The sequence below is a fragment of the Coregonus lavaretus genome (assembly GCF_964263955.1).
Source record: "Coregonus lavaretus genome assembly, contig: HAP1_SCAFFOLD_5093, whole genome shotgun sequence".
In the NCBI taxonomy this organism is placed as follows: Eukaryota; Metazoa; Chordata; class Actinopteri; order Salmoniformes; family Salmonidae; genus Coregonus; species Coregonus lavaretus.
Window position 1 is genome coordinate 2,217 of NW_028166429.1, and position 25,909 is coordinate 28,125.

A 25,909-nucleotide genomic window follows, 5' to 3' on the forward strand; every position below is an offset into this window, starting at 1 on the left:
GGCACAGATACAGAGTGTGTGCGCATGTTTTAATTTTCCTCCTTTCCCATCTCTGCTCTGTCAGTCTTGATAGGCCCAGTGTATTCACTTCTGGGTGAGGCTGTCGGGCAGTTGTGGAGAGCATGGCAGATCTGAAAGAGAGATGTACAAAGTCACAGTAAGTATACAGCTCAACAACATGTCTGTGTGAACATCTGTTGGTGTGAGTGAGTGAGCGTATGTGTATGTAATATAATTCTGAATTACCTGTATCCATCTGGGAATCTTCAAAAGTTTGTCCCTTCACGGCCAGTGTAGTAGGAACTGGTGCAGTCGGTAAATTAAATACCACAGCAGAGGACTGCTGTGACTGCAGCTGAACTGCTCGGGTGGCAGATCTAAAAGAGAAAAGCAAAATGTTCTTAACTGACAATAATCATACAACTAAACAGAGTGAATGAGTGTAAGGCCTAAATTCAATCAGATCAAGCGTTAACCGCTGATAGCCGACACCCGCATAGCTGATGTTTTGGCGGTGTCTGAGGTGTAACTGTGTTGGATCTGTCAAATCGGTGAACAGCTGCTCTTGATCATCGTCACGAAGCCACACCCCTCCCACTCACGTTACAAGTTCAGAACGAGAAAGTGTAGGCTATATAGAAATAATGACGCTCAAATTCAAAATCATTCAACGAAATAATGAGGATTTCTATCATCCTAATCGAGGTGTAGATTACATCTCACATTCCAGTGTTCAAACTTGTAAACAGGGCTGCATGAGATTTCTGTTCATGTGACTCTGTGCAGCCAATGGCAATGTCCCGCTTTAAGTATAATGCCAGGAGCCGCTTGTGGATTTGACAGCTCTAACACAGTTCCACCTATGCGGATGTCGGCTAAAGCAGATGTGATTGAATAGAGCCCCAAGTGAGGGAGAGTATGCATGTGTGTATACATGTATGTGATAATGACCTGTATCACCTGTCACGGCCGGTGTAGCAGGTGCAGGGGAAGACGACTGCAGCTTTGAGGGCTGTAGAGCTAATAGGGGTAATAAAACGCTGGAGCTGGAGCACACGCAGAGAAAATTATTTTGTGTGGAAGTGCTTCCCTATGCGAAATTAGACTAGCGCCACAAAATCAACCAGTGGCTAGACTTATATTACACCCGGGTTGGTTTAGTAACCTTGCCGCATCGCGCCAGTCACGATGCCAAAGGTTGCATGTTCGAATCTAGCGAGAGAAAGATGTTTGTTTTTGAGATGTTTGTTTTAAGCCTATCCCAAACCCTTACCTTAACCATTCAGAGTTAATGCCTAAACTTAACCTTAAACACTTAGAAATGTAACGTTTGGAACAACTTCGAAAATGGATGTTCGACAAACCTGGATAAATGTCTAATTCTGTCTTGAGACCGTGAGAGCTGGTAGCACACGCATGCACACAGACACACATGCAGAGAGACACGCACACACCTCCCTCTCCTATTATCCATAATAATTTGCTGAGAGGTTGTTTAATTTGTATCTCCAAAATTATTTTACCTCCTCTCCAAATCAATCCCTTCACTCCCTCTTCTCAGATGAATGAGTTTACAAGGAGGCGGTGCACAGTCATTTTGAATGAAATGTTTTTGCTCTAGTTATATTACCACCCATATAACCCGTTCTCTCCCTCCTTCTCTCTTCCCCTCCTCTCTTTGTTGTTTGTCATTATGCCAAAGACATCTTGTCATTTTCTGCTTCATACCTCAACACCTCCAATTAATCTAACTCCTGTGAGTCACACACACAAACAGAGACGCACTTAATCAAGCTCATTTGTCACCGCAGTGCTGATGTAATGAACTGACTGACAGACTGAACGTATGTGGTTTAACACAAAGGTGAACACAACCTTGTCAAGGACCCTTATACTAACATTTGTAACTAAAGTGTTTTGAAGACTCTTGACTGGGTGTGTGTGTGTTGCATGGTATGCCAGTACCACGGTAATATCACGGTACCAAAACGTCATGATACTTATGATACCAATATTTTAGAATACCGTAGTACCGTTTCATACGATACTACCAAATTTTTCAGCCCTACCGATCTAAAGAACCTGCTGGTGCCTGTTATAAAATGTTTATAAAGTCAGTTTTGTTTATAAATTCACTTGAATTTAAGCAACAGCCACTAGTCTCTTGTATGCGCTGGTCCAATAATATTCACTTAACTTTCATGCGCATATCACGTGTGGCAGCTGTAACCAGCACGGCCCTGACTCACTTGCTTCTCTCAGTCTGCTTTTCATGCGCATCTATTCCTCCATCAGTTAAAAATATATATATATATAATTTAGCCGTGATGGCGAGCGGGGATGCAGACCCTGATGACTCTTTTGTTGTTGGATTTGAACATTTGTTACATTGGAGCAGCGCGCAAAGCGATCAATGTTGATAGCCTACATTGTATAATTTCATTGCCTGTTAAATCCAAGTGCACAGACCAGTCTGAGTAGACTTTGCAAGTTCACTGTCATGTAGCCTCTGGGTGTCAGAGAGGGGAGGTAAAATGGAGCACCGCTTCGCGACAGGCATGCTTGTAGCTTTACAGCAAAGAAAACGTATTGTCTCTAGCCTAAATGGTTAAAAACACATGACCCATATTACCGGAGATGCCTTTCTTTGTATCGGGATTCGTGCGCATTTTATATAATTTCACATGTCGCAGGACATTTTAAACTAATCCGGGTCGCTAATTATTGGTTTGATAACAAACAACGTTGTTCAGTCATGTTACCTAGCTAGCTAACATCCTGGTAACATGACAGTAGGTTTAGGCTCATCTGATTGGCCCAGGAAGAAAGGTAAAGGTTATGCTACTCATGAGATGTGATTCAAAAGGTAGGATTCATATAGGCCTAATGGAAGCCTAAACTATATCAAAAATCTATTTATTTCTGGTGCTCTTAAATTCTGTTTGGTGCCTAACCTTTTAAAAGTTGGGAGCAGTGTGTGTGTGTGTGTGTGGGGGGGGGGGGGGGAGTGGTGTGTGTTTCTGAGAGTGAGGGAGACAGAGAGAGTGTGTGTTAACTGAAGAGTAAAGGTTTCATGCAGTGTTTTCCCCTGACTGACACAATGACATGCAGATCAGTATGCAGTGTTTTCCTTACTGACACAATGACATGCAGATCCGTATGCAGTGTTTTCCCCTTACTGACACAATGACATGCAGATCCGTATGCAGTGTTTTCCCCTTACTGACACAATGACATGCAGATCAGTATGCAGTGTTTTCCCCTGACTGACACAATGACATGCAGATCCGTATGCAGTGTTTTCCCCTTACTGACACAATGACATGCATATCATTATGCAGTGTTTTCATTCAATGTGTTGTATTGAGTAGAAGTGTGAATTTCAGTGACAGGTTTTTGGAGAACGTTTAGAAAATGGGAACTAGCGAAGGCGAACAGGATGCTAGGCCACTGACTTTCTTCCACCGTGGTATCATGATACTACTCGGTATGATACTTGGCCTGGTATTGTATGTAAAATGTTGGTATTGTAAAAACACTAGTGTGTGTGTATGTGTAGTTACCGGACGTAGCAGGTAGGCTAGACTGCATTCCTGTAGAACCACCAGAGGTAGTTGTGTCATGTTGAGGGCATGGTACAGCGTCTCTACTGAAGCCAGGGTCTTGTCAAACCTTCCTGCCAGACCACCAAGAGTCACTATAGTATCCACAGAGAGAGAGAGAGAGAGAGAATAAGTCTGAAAATATCCTACAAACTGTGATTGCCATTTTAAGTCAGAAGAGAGAAACATGTAGTCTTTAGACGGAAAGGTTGACATACAGTGAGCTCCATAATTCATTGGACAGTGACACATTTTTTGTTATTTTGGTTCTGTACTCTAGCACTTTGAGTTTGAAAGGATACAATGACAATGAGGGTGAAGTGCAGACTGTCAGCTTTAATTTGAGGGTATTTTCATATATATCGGATGAACTGTTTAGAAATGATAGCACCTTTTATACATGGTCCCCCCATTTTAAGGTACTACAAGTATTTGTTAAATTGGCTTCACAGATGTGTGTCGTTAGGCAGATGTATTCATTTGTGTCGTTAGTGAATGCAGGAGAGCTGTTGATGAATAGCATTGATTCTAGACTTTGCTATTGCCTTTGGAGGTTGTTGTTGTGGTGTGACAACATGAGGAAGACAGCAGTGTCGATGCAAATGAAGCTGGCCGTCATAAGGCTCAGAAATTAAAATCAATCAATCAGGAACATTGCAAAAATCCTGGCCATGCCCAAGTCAACAGTTTGGTTCATCATTAACAAGAAAAAAACAACCGGTGAACTCAATTATGTCAAAAGACCCGGTAGACCGAGGAAGACCACTGTAGTGGATGACCGGAGAATACTCTCTATGGTGAAGAAAACCCCCCTGACAACAGCCCAACAGATCAAAAACACTCTCCTGGATGCAGGTGTAGATGTGTCAAAGTCTACCATACGTAGAAGACTACACCAGCAGTACTACAGAGGGTACACTACAAGATGCAAACCACTGATAAGCCTGAAGAACAGAAAGGCGAGATTACAGTTTGCTAAAAAGCACCTAAAAGAGCCCCAAGAGTTCTGGAAAAAAGTATTGTGGACAGATGAGACAAAGATTAACACGTACCAGAGTGATGGAAAGAGGAAAGTGTGGAGAAAAAAAAGAAATGCCCATGATCCAAAGCATACCACCTCATCCGTGAAACATGGTGGAGGGGGTGTTATGGCTTGGGCCTGTATGGCTGCCAGTGGAACAGGCTCACTTGTCTTCATCGATGATGTGACTGCAGACAGAAGTAGAACAATGAATTCTGAAGTCTATAGAAATATTTTATCTGCTCAGATAAAACCAAATGCCTCCAAACTCATTGGACAGCACTTCATCATGCAACAAGACAATGACCCTAAACATACTGCTAGAGCAACAAAGGGGTTTTTGATGGCCAAAAAGTGGAAAATCCTTGACTGGCCGAGTCAATCACCGGATCTGAATCCAATTGAACATGCATTTTACATGCTGAAGAGGAGACTGAAGGCAATAAGTCCCCAAAATAAGCAGGAACTGAAGATGGCTGCAGTACAGGCCTGGCAGAGCATCACCAGGGAAGATACCCAGCGTCTGGTGATGTCAATGCATCGCAGACTTCAAGCAGTCATTGCATGCAAAGGATATGCGACCAAATATTAACAATGATTACTTTATTCTACATTATGTTAAACTGTCCAATGTTTTTTGATGCCCGAAAAAGGGGGGGACCATGTACAAAAGCTTCTATAATTTCTAAACGGTTCATCCGATATGTATGAATATACCCTCAAATTAAAGCTGACAGTCTGCACTTCACCCTCATTGTCATTGTATCCTTTCAAACTCAAAGTGCTAGAGTACAGAACCAAAATAACAAAAAAATTGTCACTGTCCAATGAATTATGGAGCTCACTGTATTTTCAGCTCTTCAAACATCTGGACAGCCATTGAAATAACTATAATTCTCTCTCTCTCTCTCTCTCTCTCTCTCTCTCTCTCTCTCTCTCTCTCTCTCTCTCTCTCTCTCTCTCTCTCTCTCTCTCTCTCTCTCTCTCTCTCTCTCTCTCTCTCTCTCTCTCTCTCTCTCTCTCTCTCTCTCTCTCTCTCTCTCTCTCTCTCTCTCTCTCTCTCTCTCTCTCTCTCTCTCTCTCTCTCTCTCTCTCTCTCTCTATTTTCCCAGTCTCTCTCGGTAAATACATTTCAATTCAATCACTTTTTAACAGCATCCCTTCTGATTTAAACAAACCCTTTCATACATGTTTGCCCATGGAAGAAGTGGTCAGAAGGAGATAAAAGTGCTCAAAGTTGACCAATTATCTAAAAACGTGTATATTTTTTCCATATTCGCATATATTGAAGCTTAAACCCTATTTCACGTCATCTGAGGTTTTTGTGTTGTACCCACCATCGGTTGATACACAACATGCTCTTCAATACAGGGTGTGTGTCATTTAAATCATAGAAATATAATTCATAGAAGGGACCTATCCCTTCAGACCACTGTAATTTAGCAGGTACACCATTGAAATGTTAATTGAATTGAAATGTTAGGTTTTAATTACTACCACAACGATGACCACCCACCGTCATGTCTATATTATTATCTACTGTATATTTCAATAGGTTTCCTAGAGGATTGACAGTATAATTAAAACTGATATTCCCATTCAAGTCAACATTCTCTGATGTCTGGACCTCCAACCATCTTTCTGATACCATTTGAAAGATGCAATTTAAATTGTATTCCCATTTTAGTACATTTATCAGCCAAAACACGACACCCACTCTGTATTCAAGAGCATGTTGTGTCTCAACCAATGGCGGTCACAACATAAAAACCTTAGATGATGTAAAATCATCTACGCTGCTTGCACCCGCCCACCCGACTAGAATCACTACTCTCGGCAGGTCTGACCTAGAGTATGTGGACAACTACAAATACCTAGGTGTCTGGATAGACTGTAAACTCTCATTCCAGGCTCACATTAAGCATCTCCAATCAAAAGTTAGATCTAGAATGAGCTTCCTATTTCGCAACAAAGCCTCCTTCACTCATGCTGCCAAACATGCCCTCGTAAAACTGACTATCCTACCGATCCTTGACTTCGGCGATGTCATTTACAAAATAGCCTCCAACACTCTACTCAGAAAATTGGATGTAATCTATCACAGTGCCATCCGTTTTGTCACCAAAGCCCCATATACTACTCACCATTGTGACCTGTACACTCTTGTTGGCTGGCACTCACTACATATTCGTCGCCAAACCCACTGGCTCCAGGTCATCTATAAATCACTGCTAGGCAAATCCCCGCCTTATCTTAGCTCACTGGTCACCATAGCAACACCCACCCGTAGTCTGCGCTCCAGCAGGTATATCTCACTGGTCATCCCCAAAGCCAACACCTCCTTTGGCCGCCATTCCTTCCAGTTCTCTGCTGCAAATAACTGGAACGAACTGCAAAAATCTCTGAAGCTGGAGACTCTTATCTCCCTCAATAACTTTAAGTTGTCAGTTGTCAGAGCAGCTTACCGATCACTGCACCTGTACACAGCCCATCTGTAATTAGCCCACCCAACTACCTCATCCCCGTATTGTTATTTATTTTATACTAATTTGCACCCCAGTATCTCTATTTGCACATAATCTTTTGCACATCTATCATTCCAGTGTTAATACGAAATTGTAACTATTTTGCACTATGGCCTATTTATTGCCTTACCTCCATAATTTACTACATTTGCACACACTGTATTCTGTTGTATTTTTGACTTTATGTTTTGTTTACCCCATATGTAACTCTGTGTTGTTGTTGTTATCGCACTGCTTTGCTTGGCCAGGTCACAGTTGTAAATGAGAACTTGTTCTCAACTGGCTTACCTGGTTAAATAAAGGTGAAATAAATAAATAAAAAATAGGGTCTAAGCTGCAACATACGTCAATATGAAAAAAATCTGAGTTCACACGTTTTTTGATAATTTACATTAAATGTACCAAAAATGACATTTAGAAATTATAAAATAGTTTGACAACCCTGGTCGTAAGCTTTTAAATGATATCAATCTCAACCTTTTATATTTTTAAGTGATGAAGACATGGATGTCTCATGGTTAGAAAATGGGTCAACTTTCAGCACCTTTATCTCTTTAATGTTTTGGCATTCAGTTCCAAAAAGTCACTTTCTGAGCACTTCTACAATGGGCAAATATGTATGGAAGGTGAGTGATTGAATTCAAATGGATTTACCCTCTCTTCGATATAGCTCTCCCACTCTGCCTCTCACCATCCCTCTCTTTCACTGAGAGCAGCAGAGAGTTTGGAGAATCCCTGGGGTGCAACCGTTTTACATATACACTGCTCAAAAAAATAAAGGGAACACTAAAATAACACATCCTAGATCTGAATGAATGAAATAATCTTATTAAATACTTTTTTCTTTACATAGTTGAATGTGCTGACAACAAAATCACACAAAAATGATCAATGGAAATCAAATGTATCAACCCATGGAGGTCTGGATTTGGAGTCACCCTCAAAATTAAAGTGGAAAACCACACTACAGGCTGATCCAACTTTGATGTAATGTCCTTAAAACAAGTCAAAATGAGGCTCAGTAGTGTGTGTGGCCTCCACGTGCCTGTATGACCTCCCTACAACACCTGGGCATGCTCCTGATGAGGTGGCGGATGGTCTCCTGAGGGATCTCCTCCCAGAAATGGACTAAAGCATCCGCCAACTCCTGGACAGTCTGTGGTGCAACGTGGCGTTGGTGGATGGAGCGAGACATGATGTCCCAGATGTGCTCAATTGGATTCAGGTCTGGGGAACGGGCGGGCCAGTCCATAGCATCAATGCCTTCCTCTTGCAGGAACTGCTGACACACTCCAGCCACATGAGGTCTAGCATTGTCTTGCATTAGGAGGAACCCAGGGCCAACCGCACCAGCATATGGTCTCACAAGGGGTCTGAGGATCTCATCTCGGTACCTAATGGCAGTCAGGCTACCTCTGGCGAGCACATGGAGGGCTGTGCGGCCCCCCAAAGAAATGCCACCCCACACCATGACTGACCCACCGCCAAACAGGTCATGCTGGAGGATGTTGCAGGCAGCAGAATGTTCTCCACGGCGTCTCCAGACTCTCAGTGTGAACCTGCTTTCATCTGTGAAGGGCACAGGGCGCCAGTGGCGAATTTGCCAATCTTGGTGTTCTCTGGCAAATGCCAAACGTCCTGCACGGTGTTGGGCTGTAAGCACAACCCCCACCTGTGGACATCGGGCCCTCATACCACCCTCATGGAGTCTGTTTCTGACCGTTTGAGCAGACACATGCACATTTGTGGCCTGCTGGAGGTCATTTTTCAGGGCTCTGGCAGTGCTCCTCCTGCTCCTCCTTGCACAAAGGCGGAGGTAGCAGTCCTGCTGCTGGGTTGTTGCCCTCCTACGGCCTCCTCCACGTCTCCTGATGTACTGGCCTGTCTCATGGTAGCGCCTCCATGCTCTGGACACTACGCTGACAGACACAGCAAACCTTCTTCCCACAGCTCGCATTGATGTGCCATCCTGGATGAGCTGCACTACCTGAGCCACTTGTGTGGGTTGTAGACTCCGTCTCATGCTACCACTAGAGTGAAAGCACCGCTAGCAATCAAAAGTGACCAAAACATCAGCCAGGAAGCATAGGAACTGAGAAGTGGTCTGTGGTCAGCAACTGCAAAACCAGTCCTTTATTGGGGGTGTCTTGCTAATTGCCTATAATTTCCACCTGTTGTCTATTCCAATTGCACAACAGCATGTGAAATGTATTGTCAATCAGTGTTGCTTCCTAAGTGGACAGTTTGATTTCACAGAAGTGTGATTGACTTGGAGTTACATTGTGTTGTTTACGTGTTCCCTTTATTTTTTTGAGCAGTGTATTATATACAGTGGGGAGAACAAGTATTTGATACACTGCCAATTTTGCAGGTTTTCCTACTTACAAAGCATGTAGAGGTCTGTAATTTTTATCATAGGTACACTTCAACTGTGAGAGACGGAATCTAAAACAAAAATCCAGAAAATCACATTGTATGATTTTTAAGTAATTCATTTTCATTTTATTGCATGACATAAGTATTTGATCACCTACAAACCAGTAAGAATTCCGGCTCTCACAGACCTGTTAGTTTTTCTTTAAGAAGCCCTCCTGTTCTCCACTCATTACCTTTATTATCTGCACCTGTTTGAACTCATTACCTGTATAAAAGACACCTGTCCACACACTCAATCAAACAGACTCCAATCTCTCCACAATGGCCAAGACCAGACACCTGTGTAAGGACATCAGGGATAAAATTGTAGACCTGCACAAGGCTGGGATGGGCTACAGGACAATAGGCAAGCAGCTTGGTGAGAAGGCAACAACTGTTGGCGCAATTATTAGAAAATGGAAGAAGTTCAAGATGATGGTCAATCATCCTCGGTCTGGGGCTCCATGCAAGATCTCACCTCGTGGGGCATCAATGATCATGAGGAAGGTGAGTGATCAGCCCAGAACTACACGGCAGGACCTGGTCAATGACCTGAAGAGAGCTGGGACCACAGTCTCAAAGAAAACCATTAGTAACACACTACGGCGTCATGGATTAAAATCCTGCAGCGCACGCAAGGTTCCTCTGCTCAAGCCAGCACATGTCCAGGCCCGTCTGAAGTTTGCCAATGACCATCTGGATGATCCAGAGGAGGAATGGGAGAAGGTAATGTGGTCTGATGAGACAAAAATAGAGCTTTTTGGTCTAAACTCCTCTCGCCGTGTTTGGAGGAAGAAGAAGGATGAGTACAACCCCAAGAACACCATCCCAACCGTGAAGCATGAAGGTGGAAACATCATTATTTGGGGATGCTTTTCTGCAAAGGGGACAGGACGACTGCACCGTATTGAGGGGAGGATGATGGGGCCATGTATCGCGAGATCTTGGCCAACAACCTCCTTCCCTCAGTAAGAGCATTGAAGATGGGTCGTGGCTGGGTCTTCCAGCATGACAACGTAAGAAGCATCTCAAGGTCCTGGAGTGGCCTACCCAGTCTCCAGACCTGAACCCAATAGAAAATCTTTGGAGGGAGCTGAAAGTCCGTATTGCCCAGCGACAGCCCTGAAACCTGAAGGATCTGGAGAAGGTCTGTATGGAGGAGTGGGCCAAAATCCCTGCTGCAGTGTGTGCAAACCTGGTCAAGACCTACAGGAAACGTATGATCTCTGTAATTGCAAACAAAGGTTTCTGTACCAAATATTAAGTTCTGCTTTTCTGATGTATCAAATACTTTGTCATGCAATAAAATGCAAATTAATTACTTAAAAATCATACAATGTGATTTTCTGGATTTTTGTTTTAGATTCCGTCTCTCACAGTTGAAGTGTACCTATGATAAAAATTACAGACCTCTACATGCTTTGTAAGTAGGAAAACCTGCAAAATTGGCAGTGTATCAAATACTTGTTCTCCCCACTGTATATATATATACACAGTTGAAGTCGGAAGTTTACAAACACCTTAGCCAAATACATTTAAACTTAGTTTTTCACAATTCCTGACATTTAATCCTAGTAAAGATTCCCTGTCTTAGGTCAGTTAGGATCACCACTTTATTTTAAGAATGTGAAATGTCAGAATAATAGTAGAGAGAATGATTTATTTCAGCTTTTATTTCTTTGACTTCGGATTGAAACACACAGACACTCACATATTTATCTTTACCAGCCTTTGTCAGAACCTCTCACCCATAATGTTCAGTTAAAAACGTCACAGTTAAACCTGATAATTACAATTAGCACTTCACTGACAGAACACACACACAGACAGGAGGAGAGATGACACATGAATGCACAGACACACAGAGAGACAGAGAGAGAGAGAGAGTCAGAATGAGCTTCCAGAATAACTCTGGATCTAATACTGTTGTAGTGCTGGCTTGTTAGAAGCCAATTACCACCTACTGTACATAATAACACTATGAAAATAAATTGAATCTGCTAGACCCGTGAAATTTGAGTTGTGTATATACATAAATTATATGTACAGTTGAAGTCGGAAGTTTACATACACCTTAGCCAAATACATTTAAACTCAGTTTTTTACAATTCCTTACATTTAATCCTAGTAAAAATTCCCTGTCTTAGGTCAGTTAGGATCGCCACTTTATTTTAAGAATGTGAAATATCAGAATAATAGTAGAGAGAATTATTTATTTCAGCTTTTATTTCTTTCATCACATTCCCAGTGGGTCAGAAGTTTACATACACTCAATTAGTATTTGGTAGCATTGCCTTTAAATTGTTTAACTTGGGTCAAATGTTTCGGGTAGCCTTCCACAAGCTTCCCAAAATAAGTTGGGTACATTTTGGCCCATTCCTCCTGACAGAGCTGGTGTAACTGAGTCAGGTTTGTAGGCCTCCTTGCTCGCACATGCTTTTTCAGTTCTGCCCACACATTTTCTATAGGATTGGGGTCAGGGCTTTGTGATGGCCACTCCAATACCTTGACTTTGTTGTCCTTAAGCCATTTTTCCACAACTTTGGAAGTATGCTTGGGGTCATTGTCCATTTGCAAGATCCATTTGCGGCCAAGCTTTAACTTCCTGACTGAAGTCTTGAGATGTTGCTTCAATATGTCCACATCATTTTCCTTCCTCATGATGCCATCTATTTTGTGAAGTGCACCAGTCCCTCCTGCAGCAAAGCACCCCCACAGCATGATGCTGCCACCCCCGTGCTTCACGGTTGGGATGGTGTTCTTTGGCTTGCAAGACCCCCCTTTTTCCTCCAAACATAATGATGGTCATTATGGCAAAACAGTTCTATTTTTCTTTCATCAAACAAGAGGACATTTCTCCAAAAAGTACGATCTTTGTCCCCATGTGCAGTTGCAAACCGTAGTCTGACTTTTTTATGGCGGTTTTAGAGCAGTGGCTTCTTCCTTGCTGAGCGGTCTTTCAGGTTATGTCGATATAGGACTCGTTTTACTGTGGATATAGATACTTATAGATACATATTGTACCTGTTTCCTCCAGCATCTTCACAAGGTCCTTTGCTGTTGTTCTGGGATTGATTTGCACTTTTCGCACCAAAGTACGTTCATCTCTAGGAGACAGAACACGTCTCCTTCCTGAGCGGTATGACGGCTGCGTGGTCCCATGGTGTTTATACTTGCGTACTATTGTTTGTACAGATGAACGTGGTAACTTCAGGCATTTGGAAATTGCTCCCAAGGATGAACCAGACTTGTGGAGGTCTACCATTTTTTGGCTGATTTCTTTTGATTTTCCCATGATGTCAAGCAAAGAGGCACTGAGTTGGAAGGTAGGCCTTGAAATACATCCACAGGTACACCTCCAATTGACTCAAATTATGTCAATTAGCCTATCAGAAGCTTCTAAAGCCATGACATCATTTTCTGGAATTTTCTAAGCTGTTTAAAGGCACAGTCAACTTAGTGTATGTAAACTTCTGACCCACTGGAATTGTGATACAGTGAAATAATCTGTCTGTAAATAATTGTTGGAAAAATTACTTGTGTTATGCACAAAGTAGATGTCCTAACCGACTTGCCAAAACTACAGTTTGTTAACAAGAAATTTGTGGAGTGGTTGAAAAACGAGTTTTAATGACTCCAACCTAAATGTATGTAAACTTCCGACTTCAACTGTACATATATATATATATATTCAGGAAATAAACATGCTGTACTAGTTCATGCTCTCGATGTAATTGCAAACCATAGGGCGGCAGGTAGCCTAGCGGTTAAGAGCTTTTTGGCCCGAGCCGACTAGTTGAAAAATATGTCGATGTGCCCTTGAGCAAGGCACTTAACCATAATTGCTCCTGTAAGTCGCTCTGGATAAGAGCGTCTGCTAAATGATTCAAATGCAAAATAAATTATAAGCACAAACACTACCATACTGGCTGACACTCCACGGCACTTTGACCATGATTAAGGTATGATAATGACTTAGAGACAGTGATAGGCTTTGGCCACAAATAAACAGATTTAGAAATTGTGATTATTGAGGTAAAATCCACATCTGTCAAACACCCACACACAACAGAGAACAGCTTTAGAAAAACACTTTTCTCTTATAAGGCTGCACGCACACCAAACTGCTTTAGAAAATAATTGATCTTATCGTCTGAATGACAGTGTTCTGTAAACAAGCGTTGCCGAGCTATGGTCCTTGGAGACAGAGAAAGATTATAAAATAGAAAGAAAGTATTATGTTAAATCTTTACGTTGCAACTTCAGCACCTTTAACCACAGCCTAGAATAAGACAAACAAACTTGTGCCAGCACAGACAGATAACACAAATGGAAACAGGACAAACCAATGGAATAGCCTATATTATACAACTTATGTAACCTCCAAAGAAGTACTGACTGTAAGTCGCTTTGGATAAAAGCGTCTGCTAAATGGCGTATTATTATTATTATTACTAGCCTGATCCCAGATCTGCATGTGCTTTAGCCAACCTGTCTGACTGCTGTTGTCATGGTTGATGTACAGATTTGAGACCAGGCTACTAAAGTACATTACGCAGCATTACCTACTTTAGCCTCTACAAATCTACAGACAGTGCTCTGTCTCTCACTATTAAGAGACTTCAATATCATACAAATAATCAGGGGTGCAACTTTCACTGGGGACGGGGGGGAACATGAGCCCCCACATTCTGAAATTGCATATTTGTCCCCCCCAGTTGTCATTGCACTGTGATACACAACCCGCTCCCGTGTGCTTTAGGACCATGCAGACTTCTCAGAGCGGTCAGGTAGGTCGTTTTCAGGTTTCAGCCTGCAGAATTTAGAACCACACGGACACCACAGAGCGTGCGGACAGGCTGTGTGAAGGCAACGCTTCTGAAAGGCTGGCGTATAGGACCAGCACGGGAGAGATGAACAGAGGCAGCTAGTGTTGGTGTAGCGCTTTTTCTCCGATTTGTTAATGCGAGCAGAGCAGAAACTGGCTACTATTTCATAAATCCAAGATGGCGTAGTAGTGCGGTTGTGTATTGTGTTGTGTTGTGTCCTCGTGTAAATAGCCAGTTTTTTTGTTGTTTTTTGTCTTTTATTCGTATATATTTCTCTATCTCACTTTCCATCCTCTAACTAAATATACTTTCCTGCAACCCGCCTCACCCAATGTGGAACGGATTCTATTATTTCTTTATTTTTCTCAAGAACCTACGGCTGAAACTAGCCAGCTAGCCAGCTAACTAGCTACTTGCTATTAGCCACCGTTAGCGGTCTTTACCACTGTCCGTGGCCTGCACTACCTACCAGCCAGCTCTAGCCTGGACAATTATCGGCCTGCACAGCGTGCTATCGACCCAGAGCATATCGGATTTTCTGCCGGAATCACTGGACTTTAACACCGGACCATCACAACTAGCTAGCTGCAACCGAATGGCTGTTGTTAGCTAATATCCACTTCCCGACGTACCAGTTAGCCTTGAGCTAGCCTCGAGCCAGGCCCATCTCCCAGCTATCTACCTCTCTGTCAACCGGACGGGAACTCCTAGTGTCGACACGGAGCCCCGCCGATCCATCACGTCTGGTCTGCCGACGTAATCGTCTGATGTGGTTTCAACAGGCTTCCCGTTGCGACGACCACGAAGATCGATCTGCTAGCCCCGGCCCGCTAGCACGTGCAATCAACAGCCGTGCCTCCTGCTCGCCTGTGCTGTAGCAGCCTACGATCTGCTCTCGGACTTACTTAGTGCTGTTCACTGGACCTTATGATCACTCAACTACACAGCTAATGCCTGCTGGACTGTTCCTTTACACAGTACCCCATCCTGTTTATCTGTTTAGCCTCAGCCCAAACTTTTGTTGCCATTACCAGTTATCTTAGCCCTCTCTAATAACACCTGTGATTACGCAATCATGTTGTAGTTCGGAATGGAAATTCATGAATTTTTGGTGGCCTTCCTAAGCCAAGATTCAGACACTGCTAGAACATCAGGGTTGGCAGAGGGTGCCTCTCTCCCATGTCAATATGCTTAGCCTATTGCTGTTTGGGTTAGTTCTTATTATACAATTTCACTGTAGAGCCCCAAGTTCAGCTCAACCAGCCTCAGAGAGCTCCTTTGTCCCACCCCCCATATGCTCAATCGGTACCTCCAGTGATGCTATCTCTTTCATAGTTACCCAATGCTTAGGTGTACCTCCACTGTACTCATATCCTTCCATATCCTTGTCTGTACATAATGCCCTGAATCTATTCTACAACGCCCAGAAATCTGCCCCCTTTCTCTGTACCCAACGCACTAGAAGACCAGTTCTTAAAGCCTTTAGCCGTATCCTTATTCTATTCCTCCTCTGTTCCTCTGATGATGTAGAGGTTAACCCAGGCCCTGTAGCCCCCAGTATCACTCCTACTTCCCAGGCGCTATCATTTGTTGACTTCTGTAACCGTAAAAGCCTTGGTTTCTTGCATATTAACATCAGAAGTCTCCTCCACAAGTTTGAGTTATTCACTGCGTTAGCACACTCTGCCAACCCTGATGTTCTAGCAGTGTCTGAATCTTGGCTTAGGAAGGCCACCAAAAATTCATGAATTTCCATTCCGAACTACAACATTTTCAGTCTAGATAGAACTGCAAAAGGGGGCGGGGTTGCAATCTACTGTAGAGATAGCCTGCAGAGCTGTATCATACTATCCAGGTCTGTGCCCAAACAGTTTGAGCTTCTACTTCTAAAAAATCCACCTTTCCAGAAATAACTCTCACACTGTTGCCGCTTGCTACAGACCCCCCTCAGCCCCCAGTTGTGCCCTGGACACCATATGTGAATTGCTTGCCCCCCATCTATCCTCAGAGTTCGTACTGCTTGGTGACCTAAACTGGGATATGCTTAACACCCCGGCCGTCCTACAATCTAAACTAGATGCCCTCAATCTCACACAAATTATCAAGGAACCTACCAGGTACAACCCTAAATCCGTAAACATGGGCACCCTCATAGATATCATCCTGACTAACTTACCCTCTAAATACACCTCCACTGTCTTCAACCAGGATCTCAGCGATCACTGCCTCATTGCCTGCGTCCGTAACGGGTCCGCGGTCAAACGTCCACCCCTCATCACTGTCAAACGCTCCCTAAAACACTTTCTAATTGACCTGGCCGGGTATCCTGGATGGATATTGACCTCATTCCGTCAGTAGAGGATGCCTGGATGTTCTTCAAAAGTGCTTTCCTCTCCATCTTAAATAAGCATGCCCCATTCAAAAAATTCAAACTAAGAACAGATATAGCCCCTGGTTCACCCCAGACCTGACTGCCCTTGACCAGCACAAAAACATACTGTGGCGTACTGCATTAGCATCAAACAGCCCTCGCGATATGCAACTTTTCAGGGAAGTCAGGAACCAATATACACAATCAGTTAGGAAAACAAAGGCTAGCTTTTTCAAACAGAAATTTGCATCCTGTAGCAACTCCAAAAAGTTTTGGAGTCCATGGAGAATAAGAGCACCTCCTCTCAGCTACCAACTGCACTGAGGCTAGGAAACACTGTCACCACCGATAAATCTACGATAATCGAGAATTTCAATAAGCATTTTCCTACGCCTGGCCATGCTTTACACCTGGCTACCCCTACCCCGGCCACCAGCTCTGCACCCTCCGCTGCAACCTGCCCATGCCCCTGCTGATTTTGTACGTTTGCCCACTGACAAAGACATGATCAGTCTATAATTGTAATGGTAGGTTTATTTGAACAGTGAGAGACAGAATAACAACAAAAAAATCCAGAAAAAAGCATGTCAAAAGTGTTAGAAATTGATTTGCATTTTAATGAGGGAAATAAGTATTTGACCCCTCTGCAAAACATGACTTAGTACTTGGTGACAAAACCCTTGTTGGCAATCAGGTCAGACGTTTGTTGTAGTTGGCCACCAGGTTTGCACACATCTCAGGAGGGGTTTTGTTCCACTCCTCTTTGCAGATCTTCTCCAAGTCATTAAGGTTTCGAGGCTGACGTTTGGCAACTCGAACCTTCAGCTCCCTCCACAGATTTTCTACTGGCTAGGCCACTCCAGGAACTTAATGTGCTTCTTCTTGAGGCACTCCTTTGTTGCCTTGGCCGTGTGTTTTGGGTCATTGTCATGCTGGAATTCCCATCCACAACCCATTTTCAATGCCCTGGCTGAGGGAAGGAGGTTCTCACCCAAGATTTGACGGTACATGGCCCCGTCCATCGGCCCTTTGATGCGATGAAGTTGTCCTGTCCCCTTAGCAGAAAAACACCCCCAAAGCATACCTCCTCCTCCAAACACGGCGAGTTGAGTTGATGCCAAAGAGCTCGATTTTGGTCTCATCTGACCACAACACTTTCACCCAGTTCTCCTCTTAATCATTCAGATGTTCATTGGCAAACTTCAGACGGCCCTGTATATGTGCTTTCTTGAGCAGGATTTCAGTCCTTCACGGCGTAGTGTGTTACCAATTGTTTTCTTGGTGACTATGGTCCCAGCTGCCTTGAGATTATTGACAAGATCCTCCCGTGTAGTTCTGGGCTGATTCCTCACCGTTCTCATGATCATTGCAACTCCACAAGGTGAGATCATACATGGAGCCCCAGGCCGAGGGAGATTGACAGTTCTTTTGTGTTTCTTCCATTTGCGAATAATCGCACCAACTGTTGTCACCTTCTCACCAAGCTGCTTGGCGATGGTCTTGTAGCCCATTCCAGCCTTGTATAGGTCTACAATCTTGTCCCTGGCATCCCTGGAGAGCTCTTTGTTCTTGGCCATGGTGGAGAGTTTGGAATCTGATTGATTGATTGCTTCTGTGGACAGGTGTCTTTTATACAGGTAACAAAACTGAGATTAGGAGCACTCCCTTTAAGAGTGTGCTCCTAATCTCAGCTCGATACCTGTATAAAAGACACCTGGGAGCCAGAAATCTTTCTGATTGAGAGGGGGTCAAATACTTATTTCCCTCATTAAAATGCAAATCAATTTATAACATTTTTGAAATGGGTTTTTCTGGATTTTTTTGTTGTTATTCTGTCTCTCACTGTTCAAATAAACCTACCTAATTATAGACTGATCATTTCTTTGTCAGTGGGCAAATGTACAAAATCAGCAGGGGATCAAATACTTTTTTCCCCTCACTGTATATCCATCCTGCCCTTCCAAGTATTTGAAAGCCTAGTTAACAAACAGATCACCGACCATTTCGAATCCCACCGTACCTTCTTCGCTATGCAATCTGGTTTCCGAGCTGGTCATGGGTGCACCTCAGCCACGCTCAAGGTCCTAAACAATATAATAACCGCAATCGATAATAGACAGTACTGTGCAGCCGTCTTAATCGACCTGGCCAAGGCTTTTGACTCTGTCAATCACCGCATTCTTATTGGCAGACTAAATAGCCTTGGTTTCTCAAATGACTGCCTCGCCTGGTTCACCATCTACTTCTCAGATAGAGTTCAACACCTCCTTTGGCCGCCATTCCTTCCAGTTCTATGCTGCAAATGACTTGAACGAACTGCAAAAATCTCTGAAGCTGGAGACACTTATCTCCCTCACTAACTTTAAGCATCAGTTGTCAGAGCAGCTTACTGATCACTGCACCTGTACACAGCCCATCTGTAATTAGCCCACCCAACTACCCCATATTGTTGTTTACATTGTTATTTATTTTGCTCATTTGCACCCCAGTATCTCTATTTGCACATCATCTTCTGCACATCTAGCATTCCAGTGTTAATATTAAATTGTAATTATTTTGCACTATGGCCAATTTATTGCCTTACCTCCATAACTTACTACATTTGCACACACTGTATATAGATTTTCTATTGTGTTATTGACTGTACGTTTTGTTTTTGTTTATTCCATATGTAACTCTGTGTTACTATAACTCATATGTAGCTATATTGTGTGGAAGTAAAAATAGCTCTATAGTACTATTAGACCTATGATATGAATTCCACTGAACAAAAATATAGTTCAGTCTTATCAATCACTTAAACATATTTAATAATGATCTCTTACCTAGCTTGAAGACTGTGGGCTAAATAGAGATGGCTAGAAGGGCCATCGGTCATATTAGATTGTGTAGAAATGCAGGAAATTAGCTTTAGATTACCCAGAAAATGGGTGGACCCCCAGACCCCCTGCCAAATTATGTCCCCCCCCCCACTTCTAAAACCATAAAAGCACCCCTGCAAATAATAATGCTCTGTCTGATGATATTCTGGCATTGAGAATGTGATAATGTTTTACTGTGATACTGTTATAATGTGATAATGTGATAATTTCATGATGACTGTCAGAGTGAAATGATGTAAATGTAAATGATGAATGTAATGACGATCATTAGTCTAATTCCCATAAATCTGGCTGGCTGGAAACCTGCCAGACATGGACTGTTACAGTACATCATGGTTACTCACTATACTGTCTGTCTTTTTCATCGTAGTCTTACTCAGTCTTTCAACACTGCTACAGGTTATTTGTATATCTTCGGGACAGGGAGGTTAGATAATACTCAAGAGAAGAACAAACAGAAGGTTAAAAGGGATGTTTTGGCATAACGCTCAGAGTTAGAGGATAGATGGTCTGATTCTGTCTCAGTGATTAACTAGACAGACTGTTTGAGGACACTGGTTCACTGGCTGAGTGACAGTTCATCAGGGACCCCTGTGTGTGTGTGTGTGTGTGTGTGTGTGTGTGTGTGTGTGTGTGTGTGTGTGTGTGTGTGTGTGTGTGTGTGTGTGTGTGTGTGTGTGTGTGTGTGTGTGTGTGTGTGTGTGTGTGTGTGTCTGTGTGTGTGTCTGTGTGTGTGTGTCTGTGTGTGTGTCTGTGGGTGTCTCTCAACTGTCAGAGAGGATGTGTGTTTGTCCGAGTGTTATTCTCCCCAAGTCCCTCACTGCACACATGGACATTTCACTCTTACCCACCATCAGACACACACACAGAAACAGTGACAAACAGAAAGGTGTATATAACCTGACAGAGAGGAAGGAGAGGGGAGGGAGAGGAGGAGGAGGATTACCTGAAGCGGTTGTCTCTTGATCTCATCCACCATGATGGCCAGGCATTTAGTGAAGTCAGTCAGCTCCTGATCTGATCTCTCTGTTAACTGACACGTCTAGAGGGAGAGAGATAGACAGACAGATACAGAGGCAGGCAAAAATAGCAAAAATCCCTCCTCTTTATTCAGTGAATAATGTAAGTCTCTGAGCTGTCTCAAACACACACACACTACGTTCCAGTGAATGCCCTTAAAAGGTAGTTCGTTCCAGGTGAGTTCCCGCTCGCAACAGGAATAACACAGCCTTTCTTCTATTCATTTCTTTCACCGCCCGCTCCATCTTATGCCCCCTCCATCCCCTGAATAATACCTCTATCCCTCCCTGCTCTCTCTTTCATTTATGTAGAGATATGCACATCTCCTGAAACACCTCAAAGTCCCTAGATGTCTTACACAATTCTCTAAGATGAACATTACCATAGCTTGCGATTCTCTCTGAGTAACATTTGAATAAAACCAACCCTATTCTCTCTAACATTACCATAACATTATGCAGGGAGATCCTGGAAAGCCATGTGATTTTATTGGTTTTGATGTTAGTCTCTCTACTTACTGATTGTTCAGGTCTAAATCAGTCTCTGATTAGAAGGAAAAGATGACTGTGGGTCTTATCGACCACAGCGGTGTACCTCTAATACCATTACCATAATGGAGGGAATAATGGCTGATCAGTGTTAAACTGGTTCATTCTCCTGGAGGACAGAGAACACTGCTATTAACTGGTTCATTCTCCTGGAGGACAGAGAACACTGCTATTAACTGGTTCATTCTCCTGGAGGACAGAGAACACTGCTATTAACTGGTTCATTCTCCTGGAGGACAGAGAACACTGCTATTAACTGGTTCATTGTCCTGGAGGACAGAGAACACTGCTATTAACTGGTTCATTCTCCTGGAGGACAGACAACACTGCTATTAACTGGTTCATTCTCCTGGAGGACAGAGAACACTGCTATTAACTGGTTCATTCTCCTGGAGGACAGAGAACACTGCTATTAACTGGTTCATTCTCCTGGAGGACAGAGAACACTGCTATTAACTGGTTCATTCTCCTGGAGGACAGAGAACACTGCTATTAACTGGTTCATTCTCCTGGAGGACAGACAACACTGCTATTAACTGGCTCATTCTCCTGGAGGACAGAGAACACTGCTATTAATTGGGTAATTCTACTGGAGGACAGAGAACACTGCTATTAACTGGTTCATTGTCCTGGAGGACAGAGAACACTGCTATTAACTGGTTCATTGTCCTGGAGGACAGAGAACACTGCTATTAACTGGTTAATTCTCCTGGAGGACAGACAACACTGCTATTAACTGGCTCATTCTCCTGGAGGACAGAGAACACTGCTATTAATTGGGTAATTCTACTGGAGGACAGAGAACACTGCTATTAACTGGTTCATTGTCCTGGAGGACAGAGAACACTGCTATTAACTGGTTCATTGTCCTGGAGGACAGAGAACACTGCTATTAACTGGTTCATTCTCCTGGAGGACAGAGAACACTGCAATTAACTGGTTCATTCTCCTGGAGGACAGACAACACTGCTATTAACTGATTCATTCTCCTGGAGGACAGAGAACACTGCTATTAACTGATTCATTCTACTGGAGGACAGAGAACACTGCTATTAAATGGTTAATTCTACTGGAGGACAGAGAACACTGCTATTAACTGATTAATTATCCTGGAGGACAGAGAACACTGCTATTAACTGGTTCATTGTCCTGGAGGACAGAGAACACTGCAATTAACTGGTTCATTCTCCTGGAGGACAGACAACACTGCTATTAACTGGTTAATTCTCCTGGGGGACAGAGAACACTGCTATTAACTGGTTCATTGTCCAGGAGGACAGAGTACACTGCTTTTAACTGGTTCATTCTCCTGGAGGACAGAGAACACTGCTATTAACTGGCTCATTCTCCTGGAGGACAGAGAACACTGCTATTAACTGGTTCATTCTCCTGGAGGACAGAGAACACTGCTATTAACTGGCTCATTCTACTGGAGGACAGAGAACACTGCTATTAACTGGCTCATTCTCCTGGAGGACAAATAACACTGCTATTAACTGGTTCATTGTCCTAGAGGACAGATAACACTGCTATTAACTGGTTCATTCTCCTGGAGGACAGAGAACACTGCTATTAACTGGTTCATTGTCCTGGAGGACAGAGAACACTGCTATTAACTGGTTCATTCTCCTGGAGGACAGAGAACACTGCTATTAACTGGTTCATTGTCCTGGAGGACAGAGAACACTGCTATTAACTGGTTCATTGTCCTGGAGGACAGAGAACACTGCTATTAACTGGTTCATTCTCCTGGAGGACAGAGAACATGCTATTAACTGGCTCATTATCCTGGAGGACAGAGAACACTGCTATTAACTGGTTCATTCTACTGAAGGACAGAGAACACTGCTATTAACTGGTTCATTCTACTGGAGGACAGAGAACACTGCTGTTAACTGGTTCATTCTACTGGAGGACAGAGAACACTGCTATTAACTGGTTCATTCTACTGGAGGACAGAGAACACTGCTATTAACTGGTTCATTCTCCTGGAGGACAGAAAACGCTGCTATTAACTGGGTCATCATAGCTGAGTCATCATGGCTGGGTCATCATAGCTGGGTCATCATGGCTGGGTCATCATGGCTGAGTCATCATAGCTGAGTCATCATGGCTGGGTCATCATGGCTGAGTCATCATGGCTGGGTCATCATGGCTGGGTCATCATGGCTGGGTCATCATAGCTAAGTCATTATGGCTGGGTCATCATAGCTGGGTCATCATGGCTGGGTCATCATGGCTGAGTCATCATGGCTGGGTCATCATGGCTGGGTCATCATGGCTGAGTCATTATGGCTGGGTCAACATGGCTGGGTCATCATAGCTGAGTCATCATGGCTGGGTCATCATGGCTGGGTCATCATGGCTGGGTCATCATAGCTGGGTCATCATAGCTTGGTGCCTACTCTTTTCTCAGACTCTCAGGGTGTCATCTGCATCTCAAACAGTAAACACTTATGTACCCTGGGCTCTGATCACAATCGTACACAGAGAGAGAGAGTCATCATACCACATCAGTGTGTGTGTGTGTGTGTGTGTGTGTGTGTGTGTGTGTGTGTGTGTGTGTGTGTGTGTGTGTGTGTGTGTGTGTGTCACCTATCCTTCTCTGTGTAGAATGCTTTGACCTCTGCAGTAATAGAATCAAAGTCCCCACTGATGTAGTCTGGGAGAAAACTAGATGAGAGACAGAATAAGAAAAGGAAGGAAGAGACAGAGAGGACAGATTGGTCATGTGTCCGTCTTTAGAGAGGACAGATTGGTCATGTGTCCGTCTTTAGAGAGGACAGATTGGTCATGTGTCCGTCTTTAGAGAGGACAGATTGGTCATGTGTCCGTCTTTAGAGAGGACAGATTGGTCATGTGTCCGTCTTTAGAGAGGACAGATTGGTCATGTGTCCGTCTTTAGAGAGGACAGATTGGTCATGTGTCCGTCTTTAGAGAGGACAGATTGGTCATGTGTCCGTCTTTAGAGAGGACAGATTGGTCATGTGTCCATCTTTAGAGAGGACAGATTGGTCATGTGTCCGTCTTTAGAGAGGACAGATTGGTCATGTGTCCATCTTTAGAGAGGACAGATTGGTCATGTGTCCATCTTTAGAGAGGACAGATTGGTCATGTGTCCATCTATAGAGAGGACAGATTGGTCATGTGTCCATCTTTAGAGCTCCTGTAAGTCGCTCTGGATAAGAGCGTCTGCTAAATGACTAAAATGTAAATGTAAATGTAGAGAGGAGAAATGCTCCACGCACTACTTCTACCTGTCTCGTTGTCCAGCGGTGATGACATACAGCTGGTTGGCTTCCCCATCTGCACACGCCCGCAGGAGATCTACAGAGAGAGAGAGACCTTCATTAGCTGAAACAGGTGGTTGAATCTGGCTAAGATTAATCTTTGAGTATTTGCCTGTTTTGTGTGCAAACAATTTTGAGCTTTTATTTACCATTGCTCCCAAACATAATGCAAGTGTAACAATAGCTGTTGTTTTTTACCAAACAATTTATTTCACCCAAAACCAAAATATGCGGTTCCCCAGTTGCCACTTTTAAATGGTATTCATGTTTTTTTGGAATTTGAAGCATACCGTTTGCAAACTTCACAACTTCTTAATGCTATACATATTGAACAGCAGGCTTTCAGAAGTCTGTTTTTGTGTCGTGAGGAAAGACTTCAAAGGAGCAACAGAAGCATTCTCTAAGCACCTTGTTTAATACAACTAATGCATTCAGCAGAGAGAGAGAGAGACATTCTGTTTTAAACAAGCGTGTGTGTCACAAGAGAGGTGTGTACTAGCAAACACATTGCGATAAAGAATGTACAGCGCCCTTCTCTAAATGAACTTTCCAACTCAAGAACAGCTTCAAAAGATCCCCCCCCCCCCCCCCCCCCCAAACAAACAGCTCTGTTTGTGTAGAACTGGAACAACAGCCAGTACACCCCCAGTAGCACTCCAAGACGAGGGTTGGCTTAGAGACAGCCAATACCATATCAGTACACACCTAATGCTGTCTTATCTTTAGGATACATTTCATTTCCTTTGATTAATAATAGCGATGGGCACCATTATAGAAATTCTATAGCAATATTGGTTGCATTTTGTGATACGATATCGATAAATATTGAAATAAAACTCCCCCACTACAACTATTTCAATGTTCACTTTGCTGTTCAATCCCACAGCTCTGTGGAGTCCACAACTGCTTGCTGATTGGCTAAAGGGCCAGGTGTGAATGTTCTGGAAGCCAACCACTCTGAATTCAACAGGAAGCCCATCTACCTCTGATGGGCCATCAGAAGGCCAATTAAGTATGCTGACTTGATAGCCTGTACGAAGGGTTTTGTGGAACGTCATGTATGCTTAGGGTTAGAGTTACATTCACAAGCTAAGAGGAAAGATAAATAGATATCATGATATACCTTGCACAATGATATCGGTATCATAAAGAATTATAGATATTGGTACCCACCACTAACAAATGGAAAATATTAATACCTTTACTCCAGTGTGTGTGCAGGTAGTCTTTTTCCAAAGGCTGGTTGAGAATGATCAGACATCTTTTCTGTGTGCCTGGTGAAAGACAGAAAGACAGAGAGAGAGTAGGGAGGGAGATCGAGAGCATTACTTTCATTTGTTACACAATACCAGATCTAGTCTGAAACTGAAATGATGGTTTACCCTCAGGTGATTTTAATATTACAT

The 25,909-nt window shown here is 43.2% G+C and overlaps 1 protein-coding gene across 1 annotated transcript in view; it reads right to left on the reverse strand.

The window, feature by feature from the left end:
- Positions 1–296: 296 nt before the first annotated feature.
- The window catches only part of LOC311114730 (thiamine pyrophosphokinase 1-like), a gene marked incomplete at its 5' end in the record, with an annotated part of 37,187 nt that continues 11,574 nt past the window's right edge, over positions 297–25,909 (reverse strand). The window contains 6 exons of the mRNA XM_084189968.1: positions 297–377; positions 3,564–3,710; positions 20,592–20,687; positions 23,814–23,886; positions 24,471–24,540; positions 25,703–25,777. Of these exons, the coding sequence (XP_084046094.1) occupies positions 321–377; positions 3,564–3,710; positions 20,592–20,687; positions 23,814–23,886; positions 24,471–24,540; positions 25,703–25,777 (518 nt within the window). The 3' untranslated portion in view covers positions 297–320. The remainder of the gene's footprint in view (positions 378–3,563; positions 3,711–20,591; positions 20,688–23,813; positions 23,887–24,470; positions 24,541–25,702; positions 25,778–25,909) is intronic.